The following is a 26,456-nucleotide window of genomic DNA, read 5'->3' on the forward strand; positions in this document are numbered from 1 at the left end:
ACTCATTAGGATGTTTTGGAGAATAAAACAGTAAAAATAATTACCCCACTGCTAAAATACTATTATAATATAATTTATGAGGCGCGGTCGGCATTTTCATTGTACAAAGGGCCTGTCGAAAGATCGCCAGGCAAAATACGAGCATGTAAACAGAGCTAACACAGTTTCGTGGCACATAAAAAATAAGAATTATTACCCATTATAATATTGTAAATATCAAATATGGAACAATGAACAAAGCCATACAAATTTACTGGAGAGCTGTGTGTCGATAAAATATTTTCCAGCATGATTTCTTCGATAATATTATGTGGTAGTGACATTTTGGCGGGTGAAATAATTATTTCAAAATTATTTCATTATGACAAAAAAAACTAAAAACAAATCGTCAAAATGTTTCTATCGAGATCACAAATCACTAAGAAAAAATACATAAAACTGACGTAATCGTAATAATTAATTAAAAGGTAAATAAAAATATTTTCAATGCACACTTTTCGATGCATGACCAATGTTTTGTTTTGATAACCCTTGGTGACGCATCGAGTACACCAGTCTTCGCAATGAAGCGTGATTCAAATGACTGAATAACGAGTGTTCTTTTCAAAAACATATTTCCTTGTGTTTTACTTGACATTTTTATGATCTGTTGCCTGATATGTCTACCTAAAGGTTTGAACTAATTTTTAAAGCATATTATCCACAAGTGTCTCTTCTAGTTTCGTCGAAAATATGAGATAAAGTCTATGGCATGTTTACATGCCATACGCAGTGTAAGGGTTAATATATTAAAAAATTACAAATTGGTTAGATGTGCTAAATATTGAAAGAAATACCGATATTAATTGAATGTTCTGCCATTTTGGTCATAATATAGCAGTGAAGGGTGGAGGTAAGTTACGGAGATCCGACTTTAAAAGTGCACATTACACTGTGTCAGTCATACTTATTTGTTTTCATTAAACTAAGAATAATACCCTGTTATCACGTGCATGGATCTTCGTATCGTAGCAAGTATTATCTTGGCCATAACAAGAAAATTTATGGGTAAACATGTATTATCGTGCAGTTCACAAAATTGCATGTATGAATCGAAAAAGTTTGGAAGCTTCTGAATTTTCATGCGACAGTAGGATTTTTTTGATCTGCACAGTAGAACGATAGTGGCGAACCTGCTGGCAAAAAATGAACTACAAACAAATTTTCAGGTAGACCGATTTTCACTACCTGTCAAATAGTACGAAATAGTACCATAAAAGGACAACATCGCGTCTCGCTCACTCTTATAGAATGAATTGGAGAGACAGTCAGCACTTTTACGTGTAAATAGTTATTGACACGATAGTTTAAAATACTCACTATTGCTGCCAGTAAATCCATGCACGTGTTAAGGCGCTATAAGGTTATCATTGTTCAAGCAATTTCTGTGTTCAGACATGTTTAATTTCATTGAGGAAAATGCTTGAAATACCATTTATTTTTCAATTCATAAGTGAACACACATTCATCATTATATACACTACACATCAAGGGCAATATAGCTCACTGCACCGTTAACAATGATAGATATTTCGGCACAATCAACTTTAAAAGTTATAATTAACGAATGTATGGATTATACTATGTTTTACAGAAAACCAAGTTGAAGAAATTATGAGCATATGCTAGGATTTTTTTTCACATATTTAATTATCTAGTTCAGTGGTCCCCAACCTTTTGGACCTCGCAGACCACTAAACCCAAAATCTTGAATCCTGTGGACCACTACCACGTATTTTTTCCACAACTGTTAAAAATTCGATAAGTGTGTCAATATAATGATAAAAGAATTATAATAAATAAACTTATTAAGGGGGATGTCATCAAAAGTTTCGTTTTTATAGAGCCATCTATTCCCCGAATTACAAAGCATATAGGTCAAAATTATATCAGAATCTAATTCCAATTACAATCCAATTTGAATGAATCTTCGAGGCATCTTATCTAGATGTCACTGTAATTATATATTAATAAAAAATCTAAAAACAAGTGATATAATTACAGTTATTATTTAAACAATGGTATATATATTTTTTGCATTTTATTTCAATCGGACTTTTTTATATTTTGTCAGATTATTATAAAAATATACGTGGACCATCGACCTGGTAGTACCTTATAATAATTACTTATGTGAGTTTAATTGGAATGGATTGGATTGTATTAGAATTTGGATTTTATAGTAATATTAAAAAAATATATACATATAATAATATTGTGTAATGATATTTATATGTGATAACAATCTGTGAATTATTGACATTCTCATAGTAATGAAGATAATTAATTAGGTATGGAATCATTAGACCATACACACGATCTCCATAAAAATGGCGTCATAGACTATTTTACAACACATTTTTAGAAAATAATGATTAGGTTACCTAAGTAAAAATATAAATATTATCAATACATTATTAGAACAATCCGAAGATGACAGCCGGTTTGGTGATTTGAAAATAATTAAATATACCCAAAACATTGACAATAATAATTTATTCTCATCATAAGAAAATATACCTAACATCTGAATAGAATAGACCGGACTCAAAACAGTACGTCGAATGTGTTGATAATTTATTTTTTCTGGCATTCACAAAACGTAGGTAATAATAATAAATGTAGGCAGGCACACTGCAGGGTTTATTTGGAAAGCATCTGTCAGTCGTGCAGGTACCTACCTAGTAATATAATATCAATGCTAGCTGCCATCAATGCTGGCTGAATTGGCTGGACAGAGAACTCAGAAATATTTTTTTTTCTTTTCTGTGGTCTCGGACCATCGCAAAAAAGCAACGTTGCGCCAGTTTTGATTTGTGACTAGGTATAAATATGCCAGTCGAGATTATTTTTGGTAGGTAAATACTTCTGATTACTTATACAAATATTGGAAACTGGTTAAGTGAAACCAAATAAGGACTGATCTAATTATTTAAATCTGAATAGGTATATCCCAAATTAATTTTATAATTAATTTTGACATTATTTAGTTTGCAGATATTTTATAAGTAATGTTTTTTTTTATGTAGCTACTTACAAACATTGTATCAATTTTATTTTCGATGAATATATATTAAGTAGGTATGTTAATTACTTAACACATTGACTGCTGATTAGATAATTGCTTTTTAATTACCACTTTTAAATAGTATGCTAATTATGTCGATTGGCCACCTAATCGTTACGCACTAGGTACGTCTTTAGTGTCCAAGTCGATATGCCCTGGATCGAGGGGCCCTGGCATCCCCCAAACATGAAAATTATTAGAATGATTTTAAACATTGAAATTGAAAGCCAATAAACTATACCTTTGGGCTTAGACAAATAAAAACACGGCAAAAAAATGATTTGTAATAATTCTCCAGCACCCTTTTTAGAAAAATTTCTTAGATTTTAATTTCTAACACAAAAATTTTGAAAAAAACGAAAAAAACAAACAAAATTTTAGAAACCCAATCCCTAATGAACTGTCAAAAAATTCTCGGTGTCCAACTTAATTCAGGAGTGGTGTTGGTCATGGCTGGGGAGGGCTGACAGGGCTCTAGTCTGGGGGCCCGGGTTGTGGGGGGCCCAGCGTGTCGGGTTGACCAGATAAGTGAGATAAACACACATCATAAAGTAGCTTTAATAGTAGAAAAAGTCGCCTGCGGCGCTATTACACTTCATGGCCATGAACATTTTCAATTACTTATATAATTGTGCAATATATTTTTTGATTATTACGTGTCGATACTCGATAGCTCCATTATTAAAGTAGATGTATTAAAAATCGTCAATAATTCACTGTATAAGTACCCTTAATTTGAACTAAAACACAATTTGAAAAACGTTAATGTAGTGTTTCACACTGCCTTTAATCTTAGCGGTAGGTAGGGGGCCCGCCAAATATCCTAGCCTGAGGGCCCGTTTAAGGATGTGGGGACCATGGTCTAGGTACACCGAGTGCAATATTGGGGTAATAATTAGATTCATTTGCGAAAATTCGCGTTCACATTCACTTGAAGTAATGGTAATAGAATTCAATGCATATAATATATCAAACGCGATAGTTTTTCAGGATATGTAATAGTATGTCTTTTCATATAAGATGATTCAGGAAAATTAACTTGTACCTACCTACTACGTAAGCGCGAACATTATTTCGTCTAATTGCTTTTTTATAACTGAGAATGTCTCAGGAGCAGTTACCCAAACTGAGGTTGCCATGCACTCAAGTGTGCTTTAACCGAATTTATATGACTAGTCAAGAGTGGCCATGAAAGAAAGGAACACATAAGCAAAATTAAAAAATTTGGTAGCTCATACAAAGCTGATAATTATGAATTATCTAAGGAAGTAAAAACATCTTCACGTTGACAGTATGACGCCGCAAATTTTCTAAATGCAACAAATTGGCTTTTGTATCGGGTGTTTTACTTTTTTTCTTTATTTCCTATTTTTTTATTTAAGTAGGTACTTCAAAAATTATCGTTGTTAGTGTTATTATTATATAAAATCGCTGAAATTAATAAATAGATACCTACCTTAACAATATAAGTTTTAATGAAAAATTGTATGTGTTTGTTTGTGGGGGGGGGGGGGTGTAAATTTACCACACCGGCTGACGGGTGACACCAACCCTATTTACGCCACTGCTCAAATGCGTGAATTGATGATCCGCACACACACAATAGAAAAATTAGAGGGAACGTTGCTAGCAGTGTATTGAAATTGACTGATGAATGTTTGCTTTATTTTATCAATATACAAGTAAACAAATGAGAAGACGGCTTAATATAAATGCTAACATAAATTTCTCAAATTGTTTCAGACCATTCGTAATAAAATATATTACCATGTGCATGCATACTAACCGCACGTATCTACATACGAGGTAGGTACCTATTATTCATGCGAACTAGAATCTAATACAGATGACAGTTATTTCGGTATCGCACGTTGTTGCCGCTAGAGGCAGCACGTCCTTGACGACTGTATTTAATTTGAAATTAGTAAATAACATAATAAATATAAATTAAAATATTACGTTAAATATATCTAAAAAGTAAGAAAAATATATTGAACAGGCCCACGTTTTCGCTTGATGCAATTATTGAAAATTGAACATTTTTATTTTTTGTAAAAATCGATTGATTTTAGATTGAAAAAAAAACATTAAAACTATAATTAATTGACAAGAGAGATTCACTAGTTCCAAGAAAACTTATTAAACAACATTAAATCGATAATTTTGTTTCAAGAAATTACTTGGAACAATAAATATTTATTTTAGTAAAACCCTTATTTTTAGCCATTTTTTCAAATTTGTCGCTTTCTCTTTGAAATAAAAAAATATATTTTATTTTTCCCATTGTATTTAGATAGGTATCGATCGATTAAAATATGTTTAAAGCTTTAATTTGATAATGAATTTCTATGCCTCTCCCCCTTAACACAGATATTCATTACGAAAAATACAAATAATAATACGTATCACTGTGTCGATATTTGCATTTCATTTTATCCTGAACAGCAAACTTTATTCATTTTATTTCTTATTTAACACATTGAATATGGACTGACGACGTAATAAGGCTAAAATTGCAAAAAAAAATATTATAAGAATATACTGAAACTTTTTAATAAATATGAAACATGCAAATATATTCAAATTACTCTGCGGACCACCAAAATTCTCTCACGGACCATCGGTTGGGGACCGCTGATCTAGTAGGTAGGCCTCATACATGACATGACATGGAAAGGATAATAGATTTCAATATAATATTCGTCTTTTGCTGACCTGATATCTCAGAGAAGTATTCGGTAAGATCTGAAACAATTTGCTGTCCGGCTTCTGCAAGATAGTGCACGGAGTATCGCACAGCTGGCCAGTAGAGATGTCGGCAGACGCTGTTCCCATCTTTCTCGCAAGCCATCGCAGTTTCCCACAACTTTGCGGGTGACGACGAATCATTTTTCTCTTCATCCGTGGACGTGGAATTGAGGATTACATCGATGTTCTGAAGAATCTGCCTGGCAAAGGAATTATGTGTTAGAACCATAGAGGTACACCAGTATACTAAACATTACTGTAGGAGAATGACTTACAGGATGCAGGACATGGTGAAAAACAAACATTTTAAATCATATCATGATTATTTTTTAAGAATTAAGTATTTGATTTATAAAATCTTTTTTATTTAATTTTGTCAAAATAACAATCAGTTTGTTAGGTATGAGGAGTTTGAGAGATTAAAAAACATAAAATGGCCCTCCGTTTTCTAAATATCTTGATGATGATTTCTATATTTAGCTCCAGCTTTAGTATATCTTTCTTTTATCATTTACTTCCATTATGGATTTTGTATAAAAAAAGACTAAAAAAACCCAAAAAAAACTATATTTGACACGTTAGCTTGAATTCACTGATACACAAAGTTAATTTAAAATATAAATAAATAATAGAAGAATTCAATAAATATAAATATTTAAAAGATTTATTTGAATTAAGTGAATAATAAATGAGTTATATAAATTTTAGTAATCAGTGTGCCTTTCTTAGTGATCCTGATTATGAAAGTAGTAATTTACTTACGTATTTATATTGAGATATTGCCACCAAGTAGTGGACAATTCTACATGATATACATTTGTCAATTTAAAATTGCTAAAGATATAACTTATACTGATATGAACCCACTTGATTATCGCATAATCCTTGTCAGCTTTGATGAGATTCAAGATATCGTCCCATGCGGCAAGCAAGCTGAATTCCTGACTGGTCTCCAATTCTGGAGGATTGCCGTAAACCATTTGCACCGTGGATTGAATATCCTCAAAGCTATCGACAAATTCATTAAAACTCTCTGCGAGGTTTAAGAATGGACGTTCGGAAAGCGTCACATTCGCTGTATGGTTTTTAGTCTGGAAAAAATAAAAACAAACTTTCATTAACAAGATATGATGACTCGCTCGAACCAATGAGCAGATGGGTTTGCCAAAGGATTAGACAACTAGATAACCACACTTGGCACTAGTAACGGATTACAACCTGCAACTACAGGCTGTTTCGTTTATTGCAGAACCTAGTCTTGCACTATCGATTGGACTCCACATTCCTAAAAATTGTCTTAGGCTACAAACACACGGCAGTATATCCTTGAAAGAAACCTTCGAGCCTTTATGCATGAAAGTAAAGCTATTAATTTTTAATTTTTTTTTGATCATATCCGATCCTAATAAGATCATATGCACCTCCACAGAATGGAGGTTTGTATTAACAGATTTTTGTTTTTACGAGAAATGGATGTTAGCCTCTTGCTCAACCTACTCAACCACAAATTGAAAACAAATGTGTATTTGCCAGACCAAGGATTCGAACCCGGGATCCACAACGTTATAGGCCGATGCTTTAGTTGCTCGGTTACGCCCCGTAAAGGTAACTAAAGCTAATGATTAAATTAACTGCAAGTCATTTCATATTGCAAGTTCACACTTATGCGATGAGATTTATTTGACAAGGTCGCACTGAGATAAAAATGGCTTGCATTAGTGAACAATCATGAAAAATCGCAAATAGAATGTCAAGTCAACGTGAAGTTTTTAATCTGTGTACTCACAAATAATTTTAGTTTGTTAATATGTTGAAAGTTCTTCCACTCGCTTCGAAGGTTTTCTTTTTCACACAGCAGCTCTTCCAGAGCCGAGAAGGCAGTGGCTGCAGGTCCTTTCAAATCCAAGACTCCGCCCAAACTTTCCTCTGAACAAGGCCAACTCGGTTTAGCATTCAAAACGCTTAAGATTGCTGGCACATTACTTGGTTTAGTAGCTATGGATGTGGCAATGTCTCGAAGTAATGGTACAAAGTTTAGTCCAAAATCCTTGAAGTATTTCGAAGACAGAGGAAGTCCTTCAACTTCAAAATATTCATCACGTGTCATGAAAGCTGCAAAACGGAAACAAGATTTTTTATTCTCCATTGATTGTTGATAAATGCAGTATTGTAGTGTACAATATGTAAGTACGGTTATGGTTGACACCTGGAAACTGGATGATAAAAAGATTCATCAATTTATTGAAGCATTATCATAGTTGCAACACCGGATGTCATCAATGACTGTTGGTTATCTAGTTTGTAATGCATATCTACCAGGGACGCAAAGGGTGACTTTTTGAAAGAGATAAGCTGTGGGAGTAACCATGCTTGTCATATTTACGGGAAATAAGAAGATAACCCAATATTACTACTGATGAATAGGTACGCTAAGAAGAAGAAATTTCAAAAGCTTAGTTGGTTTGTTATAATTAGTTTATAAAAATAAGCAATTAGTTTGAATTACTTATGTATTTTCCTAAACATTTATAAACGTAACATACGCTCAAAATATATTACCTATCATCTTTGAAAATATCCGTTGTTGTGTATATATTATGTTCCATAACAATTTATAATTTAACCCGTAAAACTAGACATTTTAAAATACTTATATATTTAAGACACAGACTTAGGTAGATACAATATCACCTAAACTATTCTGGTCCATCCCTTGTCATGGCCGCATCATTGGGTTAAAACATGTCAGCTGTACGTATCAAACAGACAGACTCCATGTTCATTACGATTTATTCTCTTCCAAACTGCAAATGTTTGTTTTTTTAGAATTATCAATAACCATGTCCTTGCTTTTTCGTACAAGGTGGTTGTTAGTAATTTTGAACAATCACAAACACCCAAGCTTTGAGAAAAACACTTAAAAATTGTGTCTTCGCCGGGATCGAACCCAGAACTCTCGGGTGGAAGGCCAGCGCCTTACGCACTGCACCACGAGAGCCGCCCACCATTGCATGTTATTAATGTGATAAGAACCTCTTTGATGACTGGCTTCTATGACACAATGACGATCTGGCACATATATGCCGTAAAACCAGTTTCTTATGTTGTGTCACAGAGTGTAAATACGATGTCATAGCTGTCATATAATATGTATGTATAATATGTCGGAATGGCACAGATATGATCATAGACACTGAAACGCTCTTAGCATATTATGTGCCAGATTGTCAGTGTCTGTTTTAACCTTTGCCGACACAATAATGTATAGTCAGAGCATGTGAGATGATGTACTATTGTGTTTGGAAGATTTGACCAAAATAGGCGACTTGACTTTTAATTTGACAAGTTGCATTATTTTGGGAGAGCAAGGTTCAAAAAATACGAATATATGCCCACCCCAATCGCAGACGATTGACGTTTAAACATAAAATTTTTATTACACGGTTCTACGAGTTTTTTTTAGGGAGTCGAAAGCCAACTAACCAATAACAAAATGAGAATAGACATTATAAAAAAAATGTTTGTTATTTAAATTTAAAAAAATATTGCCGGCTGTACGGGAAATTCAGTTTTTAAATACACTAAACTACCATATTGAAATCGCTTGACCCCCTTTTGTCTTTACGAAGAAGGCAACCAGAAGTCTTAAGGTTACAGTATATTATATTTGCTAGAATGATTTTATACTTCTTAGAAGGGTATTTTATTCTAGACTACATTTATATTAGAATAGATAAAGTGAACAAAACCCTAGAATGAATCTCTTAAGGGGGGACATGCTCAGCGTGGGGAATGCCAATAGAAATGGCGTATTTCAAAAAAATACTACCCTATTCTTAGGTCAATAATTATTATAAAGCAAACATTATTCGTAGAATGTTTATCACATTTGAATGGTCAAAGACATAGCTTATAATCAGTATCTTTAAAATTATCTTTAAACGTGTAAATCTTGCCCATTTTTTGAATAATAAAATGCCTAATTCTTGTCAAATTTGGGATCACAGAGATTATCAATATAATTTTTTATTGTAAATATTTCACTATAATAATGTCGACATAAATTTTACTAATGGTTTTATAAATGCTTTTAATAATTAATAAATATAAAAAATCTTAACACCACTTCACATGGACGTACTGAAATATGACTACAATCTAAAACATTAGAGCGAGAGGTTTAAAAGAATACTATTTTATGTAATAAAAATACGTTATGCAGTCATCAAATGTTTAAAATAAATATAAAGGATAATAAGGCTTCAAAATTATGTTAATAGATTATCTACAACGTTTAAGGAATGTCCAGGATCATGCTTTGAAAATAGCATAAAAGCTCCATTTTGACGTACGCTGAGCATGTGGGCCGTTAAGGATAATTAGAGGAAGTGATTGTTGTAGTCGGAATTGTTGTTCAATAGTCCATAATAAGTTGAGTATACGGACAAAATCTTTATAAAACTCGCATGTAATATAACTGAATATTAATTAATACATAGTTCAATAGTAGATTACATCATCGTACCGTATAATACAATATTTAGTTTAGAATTATTTATTTTACCAACCTGATAACATTTTCATAAACTGGTTCAAGATGTACAGCAGACTGTCGACAGCGTCTGTCCTGATTTTCATTTGAGACCACATTGGAAACTGATCAAACGAAAATAATTTCTTGTCGAGTGTGTCCATTAATCGTGAAAACAAACTTACACTGAAAAAAAGACAAAACATATATATACATATGAATATAGAGGCTTATTGGATCAATCGACATTTGTGTTTAATTAATCATAAATAGTAATGAGCCAGGCTTTGGAATATTCAGATAGTCATATCCGAAAGCTATAACATACTATTTGCTCTACCTGTGGCTTCATAAATTTCAGTTCTTTTACAATACTTGATTAATTCATCCTACATACATGTCATAGACATCTGAGAAGTCAAATATAAAGGTCCTCGCAAGGCGTATATTCTAATTGTATTTTGTTTTTAGACTGTCACGGTGTATATTGTCGAACAAGAACTTCTCGACGTGTTAAAACTGTGAACTAACACGCCCCTCCTGTGCGGTTAATCGCACTTCCGTTTACAAATGAAGAACGCCCCCAAATTTATCATTTCATTTTATGCGTAATTTGATGCTTTTTATAATAAAAAATATGTCTAAAACGATCAGGAGTGATGTTAGAATTATTATTAGTAAAATTTTGGTTTATTACGAAGTAAAAAAGGAGATGCATCTAAAAAGAGAGCCGATACATTTTTTAAACACGCGTTGCTGCCATGACAGGTACGTCACTGAGAAGTCTTCTATATGCGACTACAGCGACTTTCTGTTATCGACGAGATCGTGTTGTCGGACAGTTCTACTTTCTCTTTCTTTCCTCGATGTTTTGTTGTTGTTTCATTTTTTAGGGTAAGCCAAAGAGTAAATAAAATGTGTTACATAGTTGTTGTATTTATTAAGATGAAAACTGACAGATTGGATATTGGATTTTAACATTATCAGGGTTTTGGTGTATTTTAATAGCTTTATGAATAACTTTTGAGCAACTCTGGTTAACTCAACTCATTATTTAACACAAATTTCGCAGCATTCCCGGTCATATATCTAACAGTAGACATAATCCGTTGAGAGTGCCCTTTACAACATACCTGATACACTGATGAAAGAAAGAATGCATGCCAACTGACCAAAGACAAAGTACAAAAACAAATAACTATGAACCTCTTAAGCAAGAGTGCATTCGTCATCATCTCAAGTGAATACGTTAATAATAATTAATAAAGAAAAATAGTTTGCAGGGTTATTATGCACCAGCTATAAACAAATAAAACAAGAAGACAAAATATTACCTGAGCTGTAAAACATTATTGGGCCGACCGTCAAATACCCATGTTTGCTGAAGTCTGTCGGAAAGCAGTCTGGCGTTGGACCACACATCCTCATCAATATCCGAGTTTAGAGTGAAGATAAATCCAAAACGGGAGTCCATCTTGTTGTACAGTTGTTGCATTGTTTTGATTATCAGGGTCCAGTTCACCTCACTCTCTTTAGATTTTGGTTTTGTACCGTCGATGAAGGAATACATCTAAACACAATGAAACCATTTAATATATTTATTCAATGAAAAGAAAAAACATTTAAATAGTATTGTGCATGTATATTGGGACGTTCCTTTCATAATAAGGATTAATCCGGTCTAGTTAGTGGAAGTTGTGAACATCATCAATGAAGAGTCATAATGACTAGGGATTACTAAAGTAGTTACGAGTACTTTATATATTTTTAATTTATAAGAGACAATGCGGGTAAATCATATTATGTACCACACAATGCGTAGGTAATTTTTGCAAATTGTTTACAAGGATTGGTTGACAGACATTCACTAGACACCTTTTACGGGATTGATAAGATGAAGAAGTAAAGGAAGAAAATCTTAGACCTAATTAAATTATTTCTACTATTTTACTTGTAGCATACTTTTATTGAAAATACACTATATTCATAAATCTTGTGTAAATTCAGTCTAAATTATTAACAAATGCAGACATCAAGATTAAGTGGTTAGCCATCTTGATGGAATTTAAAACACTTCAGATAGTATAGTTATTAATTCTTTCGACACTTGTTAATTATTTAATTATTTATTAGTTAACTGTGGCAAAATTCAATTTTATTTAATTCTGATAATGTTTAATTGCACATCGCAACATACGTCTCGTACAGGATAAGAATTACTCACAAAGACACTTGGGTCGGTGGGTTAATAGTTGGTTGAGTATATTCGAATTCCACTCAGGCCAATATTTTTTCTAGGATTCTTTTGATAGATATGTTTCCGAGACTTATTTGAAAAAAAAAAAAAAAAACATCTGCAACACTACCCCACTCCGGCTATGACAGTCAACACAATAGAAATAGACATGTGATTTACAAGCTTCTAAATCAAGACGTTTCCCGTTCCGTATGTTCGTTATTGCAGCTATCTTTCTATTATAATCATTATTCAACTCACCAGTTTGATGAATTTATCATCTTCAAGATTACTGTGAAGCTTGTTTGTGACAGCTGTGGAAATCTGGCAGAGTAACTGCGTCATTTCGATTGGATCAGCATCAGAAGGAAATACGATATAGTCATTGGTGTCTAGAAGATTTCCGCAATTAGTGCTGTTGGCACATCTCTCGGCGAGTCCACAGAATACGGTGTTATGGTCTGCTGTCAGCACACTTAGGGTCTATAAAAATAAAAACACACAGATGGTGAGTAAATTGAATTATGAATACAATTATGACATTCAAACAAATGGTTCATTGAACGTTACATACCTACACATCATCATAATAAATGAGGCTTGTTTCTTTGTTTATTTACTTATTATAAAGTTATTGTCACCATACATTCCTTCCTTCTTCCAAAAAACAAAGACGTGGTAAAGTGTTTTGTTAAATGCATGAGTGCAAACACTGCTCTAAGAGATGTGTGTTAGATAATATAAGGGTTAGTTGATGGATAAAGTTTCGTAGAGAAAAGACATGTTTATTGAAAACATAATGTCATATCGGACATTGAATTTTCCTGAAAGAGCCGGAAGCCACGTCTTGAAATGGAAATGGAGCTCGTCATCCTTATTAATATTTCTGGGTTGCCAGTGTATTTATTATATTGGAGTTGAGAATATCATCATCCTTTTTGAGTTAGTGAAACACTCCATAATCGTTAGATTAAAATTTTTTGCTTAAAATAACCACATATTTGTACTTGACACAGTAGTTTGGAAACACAGATATATGATATTAATAAGCAATGAATACAAACATCAGCTGGCCTATTCTAACATATCACTTAACATCAAAAAAGAGCTAATTGTGATTTCACATAAGTATATCACATTTATCATTTTACGTATTCCGGCGGTTAAATATGTAAGAAAGTAAACAGTCTGAACTGTCAAAAGGTGATATCTTTTAACAGCCCCTTTCTTCGCCGTGCTAACTTTGAGAACGAGACAGAGTATTTCAATTTTACAAGATCCGACTGTTTTGTTGATATAATGGAAACTAAAGTGATAACCGTTAAGAATAGACCTGCAGTATAGAATATAGATAATAGATATATGTCTATGGCCATACTTGATCAGTTTCAATTTGACTTATAGGTAGTCTTTCAAATGAACAAAATTAAGTTACTATCAAAAAATTCAAATTAAATCAAATTTAGAATTATGAATTATTAACAAGAATCTACTCTACTAGAATTAAGTAGATGAAAATCTGCTATTAGTTATCATATTATTTTTATTAACTGAAGAATATATTGGATAAAAAAGCTAACCAATATTATATAAATCATGTAAGATGTAATTCATAATCTTACTTTTTCTTTATCATGAAGGGTGGCAAGTGTCAGTTCGGTGAGGCTGACAAAGTGCTTTTGGATATCGGCCATCAGTTTCTGCGGGATGTCATCGATTTGTTTTGACAATGCTGTAAGTACGTCTGTGACCTGAAGAAGAGTCGGCGAGATGTACGTCTCTAAGATGCTGTTCTCTGCAATTATTTCCCGAGCCAGAGCGCTGTGAACTGTTACTCTAAAAGAATCATAATATTACTTAATCAATAGACATAGCATATCATTAATGGTGACGGCTTGATACTAAACAATTGTTAACGTTCACCATGACATGGTAAATTAATTTAAATGTGAGAATTTTCTAATCTTAATATCAACAAGGCAATTGCCACAAATAGTATTGATTTATTATTCCATCTGTAAGTAATTAAATTACAACATGAGAAATTCCACACTTTGAATACTGTGAAAATATTTTTGTCTGTAGTTGTAATTAATACTAAACTTGTAATAATAGAGAAATAAGGATTATCAGTTTCTGCCAAAAGTTGGTAAGTCGATATATTAGGTGTTTAGAGTTAACAATGGATTATCCATAAATCGAGGGTATACTGACAGAAAGCATTAAGTCATTAAAACAAGTTCTGAGACAATCGGAAAAAGGACTTTAATTTTTATTCAAAGCGTTCTCCCATGTAGATTTTTTTATGATTTAAAAACATTTTTTCTACATTATAAAGACTAACCTTTACGGCAAACACAATAGTCCTGTATTTTGTATACGCAGAACGCATTAGGTCATTATCATGCTTTCTATCAGAATCAAAAAATAACCGTATGTTTTAATAATGTTTCTATTTTCTCACCATTATATCCTATGCCTTTGTGCGTTTTACCAGGACGTAGAGTGTAAAATTGTATACATTTTGGCATTTAAAACAGAAAAACAGCAAAAACTGAGTTAATGCGTTCTATCAGTATATCTCGAAATGAGCCATTTTTTAAAATGTTCAGGACACAAAAAAAACCTCGTTACTTTATAGGCCCAACTTCGTATTATTATAGTTCTTCTGCTGTACAGTTCATTCGTGGGGTTGCTGCCAAATGTTGGTAAGTCGAATTCAAGATCATCCGATATATAGAACATGCACATAGAGCAGAAAGAAATTAGCATTATGACTAATTTTAGAGGGCATGTCAAACTTTCAAATTGCAATTACCCCATAATATGATTTCGAGACTTACCAACATTTGGCAGTAACCCTACGATATATAAAATATACTGAACATCGTCAGTTTATTATGAGATAAGCCGAATATGTTAGAACAAAGCTTCAAGCGGAAATATCCGAGCCATTTGTATCACTGAATGGCCTAAGGCAAGGTGACGCTCTGGCATGCCTTCTTTTCAATATTGCGCTAGAAAAAGCGATGCGGGATGCAAAGATTGATGCCCGTGGCAGCGCCGCCACGATATTTACTAAGCCTGTGCAACTGCTGGCATATGCCGATGATATCTACATCATTGCCATATCAGAATTGGTGCTGAAAAAGGCATTCACAGCACTAGAAGCCTCTGCCAAAAGTATGGGTTTATAAATAAACGAGGCAAAAACTAAATACATGCCTGTCTATGTCACACCACGAGAAGTCGTACCAAAGTTAGATATTGGTGCATACAAGTTTGATACGGTCGACAGTTTCATATACCTTGGATCTCTTGTAACTCTCCACATAATGTTATTACAGAAGAAATCAACAAGAGAATCATGTCTGCGAATAAATGCTACTTTGGTCTGTTAACCCTTTCTAAGCGTTACGAATCCCGACTTAGTACAACAGTGCGCGTTGTTATTTCAAGCATCAATAAATCGTAATAAATGTCAGTCAAACATACACAAATAGAGTAGTAAAAAATCGGAGTCAAGTTCAAAAATGATTATGACAGAACCTAATATTTTATGTGACTCTAAAAATAAACATTCGTCGCCTAAAACTGATAAGAAATCACGAACAAGATTTCTTCATTGAAAAAATGCCGGCTTACTCGAGCGGCGCCATGACACTTACGAAATGGTGCTGGACTAATGCGTCGATGACAGATTAACAAGTGTAAGAACAGTTCAGTATTATAGTCTACGGCTACGATTTCGACAAATATGTCATACACATAATGAATAATAATATGGTTTATGACTTTTATGAGCATTTTTGTTGAGTGTGTTAAAAAAATATCAGTCATAAATAGCTAATTTTTATAGCATCCAGGACATCTCAAACTGTGTAACTTTTATTTGAACTCCCATACACATTGCAGCACTGCAGGTCGAGTATAAATAAATCATCCTTGAGAACTACTGGATATTTGAGAGTAATGTACTTACCACCAGTGCCTGGTTTGTACCTACCATTGACCCCGAACTGAATGGAATCGAATGACACATAGTTTATAACAAAACGGTTTATTTTTCGAATACCTATTAGGCTATTACAATTCGTAAAATATTAAATTTCAAACACTTTTTGCACTTCTAAATGCTTTATAGTCACCACAATTTTATTTTCAAGTTCATTTGTTTTTTTTTTTATTATATTACTTCAATAACCTGTGGGTCTATTCTATACTTATCGAACACTAAAGTGATAAATAGTATCAAACTTAGGGTAGGTTTGTATCAAAATATTAGCACTTATTGTAACAATTACACGAAGTTGGTTTTTATTGTTGCAATAAGTGCGATATTTCAACAGCAGCAAGATAGGTGCTGTTAAAATATAGCACTTATTGCAACAATAAAAACCAACTTCGTGTAATTGTTACAATAAGTGCTAACATTTTGATACAAACCTACCCTAAGTATGATAATATTTATTACTTTATCACTTTAGCGGTCGATAAGTATAGAATAGACCCACTGGTACTAGAATAGGTAATCTCTTATTTTATTATAATGACATGATAGTAAGTAACTCGAGTTATTTTCGACTATAAATATAAGAAGAATTCTCCATAAAAAAAAATAGTAGTCATGAATCAAACCCTTTTGAATAGTGTTACGAAAAAAATAATTCTCAAGTGTCTGTCTCACACCAGCAGACGATGATTTGCCGCGCAGTGTATAAAAATTCAGTAGCGCGGGACCTGGTGTAGCGTAATACGACAATTTCTGCATTTATGCGGGAACGGGCATCTGATTGTTCGTGTCTTTTCTTTATAAATGGCTGATAACTAGGGTAAATAAATAATTTTTGTCTGTTTCACCTAATTCTATAACCAGAAAATAGTATTTAAAAATGTTAATCAATGATAAACAAAGAGACATATTGAATCGCGGACTCCTAGGTATATTTAAATGACACCTTGTTCAAATTATTTTCCGAAACTATTTACTCGCGGATAATATAATAGCAGATAGGCGAATGAATGCAATCTCCAAAAGCATTCCTTTTGTAAAAATATTTTGTAAATTCACTTTGATCAATGTAAATTTCGAATATTCTATTTAACAGTTTACGCACCAAATAGTTTTTCAATCATTAAAAAACAATATAACTTATTATATCGCAAACTCGTATCGTTACAAACACGTCAGTCAAATGTCTTCGACGCACATGCACTAAGAAGCGATAAGACACTATATACGCGGCAAATTTGAATTGGCCCGATGACTGATATTTTTTTATTCAAGACACGCTCCCGAAAAATATTTATTTAAATTAGATAGAACAAAAGTTTAGGCTATCCATTGACAGATGTCAAGAGAAGGATGATTTCTGAATAAATTAAATCAATGTTCGAATTATTCGCGCCTGGCCGAAAGGAGTACTAGGCAAACGAAAATCGAAATGACTTTAGTCAGCTGACGCGCGGATGACTCGCGCGTATAGGCTGACTAAAGTCAGTTGCCGCGTTAGAAAGGTTAAGACATTTTAAGTCCCGCTTACTATCTCGTCGAACTAAAAGCACTCTTTACAAGACACTTATAAAGCCAGTGCTCACCTACGCATCGGAAACCTGGACATTAACTCTGCGAAATGAACGAGCCCTGAACATCTTTGAAAGAAAAATTCTCCGCCGTATATATGGACCGATCAGGGATGGCACCAATTGGAGGAGAAGATATAATGCTGAGCTCTACAGGCTGTACGAAGATTGCAGCGCAGTTCAATCAATTAAGATTGGGAGACTGCAATGGTTAGGTCATGTGCACCGTATGAATGACAATGAACCGGCAAAGAGAGTGATGTCCAGCAATCCAATAGGACGTAGAAGAAGAGGGAGGCCAAAGATTCGCTGGTTAGATGGAGCTGCCAGTGACTGCCGTATTCTGGGGATACCAAATTGGAAAGCGGCCACACTGGATAGGGACAGGTGGAGGGAGCTGTTGGAGGAGGCCAGGACCCACACCGGGTTGTCGCGCCCCTGATGATGATGATGATGATAGAACAAATCGCCGCATATTAATTACTTGGCGTTACTATATTATATGTAGGCAGGTACTGCATGCCTATTATAATACCTTGATCACAATACATACTTAGGTAGGTAATGTCATTCTTTTCGTTTGTGATAATCATTTAACTCCATCTAACAGACAGTCTTCGCCACTGATTAGGTTTAGATTACAATATAAAATCAATGAAACTTACAAAATAATGTTAGATGTTTTAGCCTTTGATTTCAACACGTTGACTATGTCAGTAAAATTGTTATTATCGATCAGCGAGTTCCAATCTGTCGGAAGCTTTTGCACATTTTTCAACATTTGTTCATCGTTAATAAAATTATAAAATTCTGTGACATTTTTCAAGACATCTTTGATTTCGACAAACTGATCTTCAATATTCTTTCCAAGAGTGTCGGACACCACCATGGATGCCATTTCATTGATCATCTTGCTGGAATTGTAAACTCCAAAACTGTCAATGATGTCTGTGATGAAGTTTCTCCATTGCGAGTTGCATACCAGCGGTCGGATGACGGTCGCCTCGTCTTTCGATATTTTGAGGAATGTCTGAATGCGGTACTGGTCGCAGAATATTTGGCCGGGATTTTTTATCTTCCTCGTCAATGCCTGCAAAGAAGTTCACAATGTTTTTGAGTAAACAAGATTCAAACATTATTATATAATAATCAAAACCTGCGACTTTTCGTAAGCGGTTACTGAGATCCCCGGGGTTCCAGCGGCTAGCTCAGGTGTCCATCGAACCCCGGATTCACAAAGAAAAGGTACGATATATTTGAGGGTGGAATTAAATAAAACCACGTCTGTCTCGTGTAACTTGGTATTCCTTATATTTTACACTTTCTTTACATGTTTAGGTTTTTACAATTAGTTACGCAGGTCCGTATATGTCGGAAAGGGGACGCTTACTAACTTTTTTTTTTTTTAAACTTCACGTACCCACGCCATTAGTAAAAGGGACTAGTGATTGGCCAAATCTTGATCGCATGATCTTTGATTCGGCGAATCACGAGCCTGACCCTGGCGCCGGCGCGCGAGGATTTCACGCACAATGCGCGGCAAAATTGATTATATTTGATTACTTATATTTAGTCTTAAAATTATCGCTTTCATCCATCATCATTTATACTTTTTAAATTAAATTAAATTTATCTTAATTACACCTCCGCCCAATATGTGATTTTCACACACCGGACGAAGGCCCTTACTTATAAATAAAAAATACTTACGTGGTTGAGCAAGGAATCAGATTAGATGTTTTATGAAGCCGTTTCTAGAGGTCAGGGTTACGTTTCGACTTGAGCTACTAAATTATTATTTTACACCGGGAGAAGCCCGCCTGTAACAGGGGTGTATCATTACCTTATAACCCAGTGATGGCGAACCTATGGTACATGAGATGATTTTTCATGGCACGCATTTAAGGAGAAAAAAAGACCTATAATAATAATAAATGACTCTTCAAGAATAAGCATTACGTTTAATGTAAATATATAATTGTATAGGTCGATTCTTAGGCTTTATGGGTCACATATAATAATATTATCGCACTAACCTCATCAGGCGGCGTGGGTGGCTGTGCCGCGAACCTCTGATTTTATCCGATTTACAATGCTTGACGCCACCGTAGCGAGAGAATGCCTCATCTGATTTCATTTCTACCCACAAAAATGGCTACACCAAATAAGAAACAAAAACTTGGAGGAGCTAGTACCTAGTAGTAATTCTGGGGGACCGTTTCAAAATTGGTATACCGTAGTTTATGACATAATTGAAAAAGTGATAAAGATATATGAGTGCTATGTGCTAGGTATCATCATTTTTAATAGAATTCTTAACCATTTTCCTCCATGAAAAACTGCTAGCACGTCCATCTGGGCGAGTTTATACTGGCAAGTTTAGTAAGGTGCTGGGTGCTAGAAAACATTCGCTGGTACCAGTGGCGAATGATGGCATCATACAAATAAGTATGACTGACAAAGTGTAATGTGCACAATTTATGTTGGATCTCCACAGCCTACATCTACCCTTCGCCACTGGGTGGTAGAATGGTGTCAGATTCATATGGCAGTGCAGGCGATTCATTTAGGTGTTGGTATCGTTACTTTCAAATGACACTAACACCGTTCCAAAGTGATTTCGTCGTGGCCGCAATGTCAGAAAAATCTGTCCTTTTCCTACACAGATTGAAAGTGTAATATGGATAGAATGGACTAAATTACACACCTGAACTCTATCTCCATCGGCCAGCCCATCGATAATCTTGGAGACAATACTGGGACCGAGCTGCCGCACAATGTTCACTCCTTCGGGATTTCTTTTGCAGCAGTCGAACATAATTTGTTCCATGTGTAGGTTTGATTTGACAGTGCTATGTGCACCGATGAGCATCTTATTGATCAGGGTCAGATGGAAAAACAGACGGTTTTTGATTTGCTTCGGCAGTAAGTTCGCCACCACGCTCAGAATGGAATCTATACTGGAAATATTTAACAACGTCAAACGCAACTTAAAGGAGTAATAATATCAATGATCTCATATTATCTAACTACATATTATATTAATATTATACGCGCACAATGGAATGGCTAAAATAACAGTCTTTCGTTCCATATGCCACATATGAAAAATGGAAATAAAAAGTAGATAGATATGCAGAATGAAAAAATAAGACTGATTCGATTTGAATATTTTCAAATTAGGTACTGAGGTAGACAATGATTGGACCAAGGCGCTACTCTACCCACCTTTCAGCTCATAATTCCACCGCTGCTATGTGCCCACTTTACCTAGTCATAATGAATTGTTGCAAGTGCATTATTTTTGAGAAGTTTAATCTTGTAACTTCGAAATCTTTTGAGGTATTGAGATGAAAATTTACTAAAATGGTACTGACAATGTTGTCTATAAGCTGTGTAACTTTTATTAATATTGGTTTGGTACAGGGGTGACGAACCTTTACCTGTCGGAAGACCGCATTCATTTATCTTAAATCAAACAAGACTGCATTTAAGAAACATACGGCAAATCAACACTAAATATCCCATCGTTCCACTTGTTACGAAACTGCCGATGCCGTGTTGCATTTGCACGAATATAAAAATAAAAGGATTTATTTTGTAAAATTTGGATTCAGTCAAAAAGCCGGATTGCGGGTCGCGGGTGCAAATGAGGCATGTCAAACCAAATATAATTTGTCTTATAAATCCAACATGTGTCCATTTAATGTTCTGTTTACAGGTATCATCACCCCTGGTCTAGTAATTTTTTAATTATTTATAGTGGCACAAACAGATGGACAGAGAAAAATAAAAGTATTTTTTGTGCTTAGGTATCATGGAAATAGTCAAAACTACTTCGAAATCACAAAAACACTTTCAGTTTATTATTAGTATAGATATGATTTGACAGTAATATACATTATTATCAAATTAGTTACTTACACATCTACGGGTTTAACAGTAGACATAAAGCCGTCCGTTAAAGTTTCAACAGTCGTTTCCAACAGCTGTAACTGTTTCTGTAGAAATCTGGTACTCTCTGTCAAGTTTCTTCCACTGCTTTGGGATTTTTGCGGTAAAATTAACAAAGCGATTACATTCCCAACGGAATTGTCTTCATCAGTGCTATTATCATGATCATTATTCTGTCTAGGTCTGGTAATTCTCTTGTCAAGCGTCTTCTGCATTGAAGCCAACATGTTTCCTGACACCTCCACAAATGCCCGGATTGATTTGAATGTTTCACTTTCTCTGAACACCGAATCGAGGATATTTAAAAAGCGGTATACTCTGAAATGAGAACAAAAAATCAATGATTTCAAGCATTAGTATATCTAAAAAATCACTAATTGGTGGATTGGGTGAGTCTATATTTTATTACACAATTTTTCTTCAAACTAGCGTTGGTAGACAGCTCAATCAGATGATGATTAGGTCCTGAATCTGTGTGAACTTCTCCATATTATCTTCATGAAGTATGTTGTGTTCGAATTTTGTTAGCGCCTGAAGAAAATAGCCACTGAAGCAATAGTATAATATATCATTGCCACCCTTCATCGGTGCATTGAATTAAGATGAACGTTCTACCTACTAGAGGCATCTGGCGAAAAAATACAACTCTTGCAATTTGAGACAATATGGATTAGGTATAGTCACAATATGGAATCTCGATTCAATAATATACATAAAAAGGTTTTGAAGTAATGTTTTTTAAATGAAATATAAAACACATAAAAACTATCAATTATTTAAAATTATTTTTGACAGTATAGAATGAATTTAATACACTAAATTCAACAAATAATGATATATATAATTAATAATAAGATTAGTTTTTTAAATTATAAATTTATCTTTGACTTTTTCTGTTTGATGTTTTTAAATACTTACAATTAATTGCAATGCCTCAAGGTGCCAAGGCAGACACTTCGAAAACCTCTGACATACCTAACTATTTTAAAATTTACATTAGTGATGAAATAGCGAGAGACTCATGTCTGTGAACAAATACTATGTCAGAGTATCAAGATGAATTAAGCAAAAATCATCATTAGCTGGATTCGATCCACTGCTGGATGAATAGGTCCTTGTCTTTATGTATCAGTAATTATTTTTACTATTTATTTTTTATACTTACAAATCTAAACTGACGTAGGAGAAGTCTGACTGATGGGATGAATAACTCATTTGCAGCCATTTATGTATTTGTAATTCTTGGGGAATGTAATTTTCTACTGAAGTCATCCGCAAAACTGCGTTTGCCATCTCGCCTATGTTTGTAACTGTCGCATTTCCACTCAGCTTGTTTAAAACGTCACCGATCTATAACAAATCAACAGAGAAGCTTTATTTTTGTTACATCAGAAACAGGAATGTAATTTACCATGTTATTACATATCACTCAGTTGACATAAGGATAATCAAACTTATCTTAAGAGTGGTTTTATAAGGATTAGTTGAAACCCTTTCAGTCAAACGCATTACCAATGAGAGAAATTGCAGATATAAATTTGAAAAAAAGCTATATTTCAAGTTGTTTATGCGATTTTTGGTTACTTTGTTTGAATATTACATATTGTCGTTAATTTTCTACAAATACGTATCTCAATTTTTGTCAGATTTGAATTATTTGATGTAATGAATTCAGAATTTGAATACGCACATATTCCACTAACAAGTATCTCAAAATATACTTTATAACATAATAGATTTAAGCAATGACAAAAAAATACTACACAATACACATACTAATACAATAAAAGACTTTTATAAATATTATAAACTTGTATCTTGAGATACTTGTTTGTAAGTACACAGAATACTGAACTCCGATCAATGATTATACTGAAGTTCTTTCTCGCAAGTCAAGATACGTGTTCAGTGCATTAATATTGTGGAATGATTCACAGTAAAGTTACAACGCATTCTCCTATCTTCGACAATATGATCAAAGAAACATAAGATTTTTTTCGTGAAAATATATGTCATGAAAAACTATACTAAATGGATATTTCATAGAAGAAAATTTATTTCTGAATTAAAAACTGTGTTGAAAAGTTGTGTTTTTTGAGATACGTGGTTGTAGAAAAGACACGACGATATTAACCTTTCTATTACCATAGATTCTTTTTTTTATTATACGATTTATAATCCAATCAAATTTACATGAAAATCTCACCAGTTTAAAATATTTTCTTATATCAACCTCCATCAGTAAATAGTTTAGAATTTGCTGGAGTTTTTTCTCCTCAGTGTTACAGATAGCTCTGGCAACAAATTCAATGTGGGATTCGTTTGTGGATCTGAAGAATTTTTTGGCGGTTTCAACATCACATGACAATTTTTCGCCTGATGATATCCGTTCGACAATCTGAAACATATTGACATTTAATTGTTTTCAATAGAAAAGCACCTGTACCCGTGCATGGAATTACTGTCCGCAATAGTGCTTATTTTAAACTACCATGACAATAACTGTTTACACGTAAAAGTGCTGACTGTCTCTCCAATCTCATTCCTCAAGAGTAAGTGAGACGCAATGTTGTCATTTTATACTAGTATCTGACAGGTTGTATTGAAAATTGGTTAAGCTCAAAATGAGTATTAGGTTTTTTTACCGGCATGTTCGCAACTATCGCTCTACTGCGCAGGCGCAGATCGAAAATAATCTTTCTTTCGCGTTGAATTTGGAACCTTCCAAACTTGTTTGATTTATGAACGCAATCTTGCCAACTGCAGGATAATACATGTTTCCCCATACATTTTATTACTGTGCACAATAAATCTATGCACGTGTAAACGGGGTATAATACACATCCACATTGATTATAACATTACAGTATTTTATATAAGATACTAAATAAATAATATGCCTTTTGTAAACACACTATAATATGAGGCATCAAATAATAAAAACAGATAAGTTCACAATTTATTATTATAATATTAACGGCAAATTTACATTGTTGTTCGTCAAGCGTAACTCGTTGGTTTTAACGTTTGTTTATTTTTTCTATAGTATTCTATTTTCAAACTAGAACAATATGCATATTCTTATTAGTTAAATAACTGGTTCTATGCCTTCAGCGAGTTATCTCACTCTTATGAGGCCTCGATCGACAGGCCGCACATACAAATTTCGACTGTCGACTGATTTGCGTAATCAAAAAAATTAAACACACAGTGACATCTGTTTGAATGATTATTAAATACTAAGACATAAATTATCGATATTACAGCAATTGTAGTAAGAGCTTCGCTCTACATTCAACATGTGTCGTTAAAAATCTGCGGTCTACAGATACTGCCGTAGTAATATCGTGAGGCATAGAAAAGGTTAATCCCTTTTTGCAATTATTTCATGAAAAATAAAATTGGACATGTCAACATTTATTTATATCACTTGAAATAATCAGTTTCATCGGGGTTAAATATTTTTGTTTGTATGATTTTTTATCGCCCACGGTGGCCGCTCGGCATAAGCGTTGGACTATCACGCCGTGGGTCTCAGGTTCGAATCCTGGGTCTGGCAAGTACACGTCATATTGTTTTTCAATCTGTGTATGAGTCAGGGTATGGACCTAATAGGTTGAGCAAGTGGCTGACACCCATTTCTCGTAAAAAAACAAAATCTGTTAATACAAAACCTCTACTCTGTGGAGGCCCATATGATCCTATTAGGATCGGACATGGTCGGAAAAAAAAAAGAAGATTTTTAGGTGTTTTAGAACTTATTAGACAATTACATAATATCGTGTGAAATCGTTTTGTAAGAACATATTTTTTGTTAGATTTTCACCATGCATGTGACTTATATGACTACATTATGACAGAATTAGACAAGTAAATTGATAATTTGTCACTAGATGGTATTTGATGGTATCATTTTATTTTTATACTGCATAATAAAGTTATATAGGCAGAATCACTGGCATTGTAAATACAATACACTTTGATCAAATCAAACAAAGTTATTTTAAACATGATCAACAACAAATACCATCTATGGATACATTTTACAACATCGATTAATATTTTTTTTATAACTAGATGGTACAGGTTGATCACGGCCGATACGTTTTGGACACTATTGTGATAAGTACTAAACTAATCAAAATAATCGTCATACATAAAATAAAAGTAATGTAAATTTGCAATAAACTTAAAAATAAAATTCATTTTATTTCAATCCATTTGGTTCACCCCTGCTTGGATTGTCAGCACATAACGCGAGCCTAATACTACATGGTTCTAAGTGTTCATCCTTGACA

At 33.7% G+C, this 26,456-nt stretch overlaps 1 protein-coding gene across 1 annotated transcript in view; it reads right to left on the reverse strand.

Moving 5' to 3' along the window:
• ldd (lipid droplet defective) overlaps positions 1-26,456 on the reverse strand; it is a 187,042-nt gene that overhangs the window by 52,397 nt on the left and 108,189 nt on the right. The window contains exons 7-18 of the mRNA XM_085961289.1: positions 24,365-24,556; positions 23,324-23,508; positions 22,129-22,476; positions 20,912-21,164; positions 18,870-19,294; positions 14,244-14,457; positions 12,883-13,104; positions 11,720-11,955; positions 10,423-10,571; positions 7,641-7,966; positions 6,722-6,945; positions 5,822-6,054 (exon numbers count right to left, since the gene is read on the reverse strand). Coding sequence (XP_085817415.1) covers positions 5,822-6,054; positions 6,722-6,945; positions 7,641-7,966; positions 10,423-10,571; positions 11,720-11,955; positions 12,883-13,104; positions 14,244-14,457; positions 18,870-19,294; positions 20,912-21,164; positions 22,129-22,476; positions 23,324-23,508; positions 24,365-24,556 — 3,007 coding nt within the window. The remainder of the gene's footprint in view (positions 1-5,821; positions 6,055-6,721; positions 6,946-7,640; positions 7,967-10,422; positions 10,572-11,719; positions 11,956-12,882; positions 13,105-14,243; positions 14,458-18,869; positions 19,295-20,911; positions 21,165-22,128; positions 22,477-23,323; positions 23,509-24,364; positions 24,557-26,456) is intronic.

This window comes from Rhyacophila brunnea, unplaced genomic scaffold, assembly GCF_057557595.1.
Source record: "Rhyacophila brunnea isolate RB1 unplaced genomic scaffold, BYU_Rbru_1.0 scaffold_12, whole genome shotgun sequence".
NCBI lineage: Eukaryota > Metazoa > Arthropoda > Insecta > Trichoptera > Rhyacophilidae > Rhyacophila > Rhyacophila brunnea.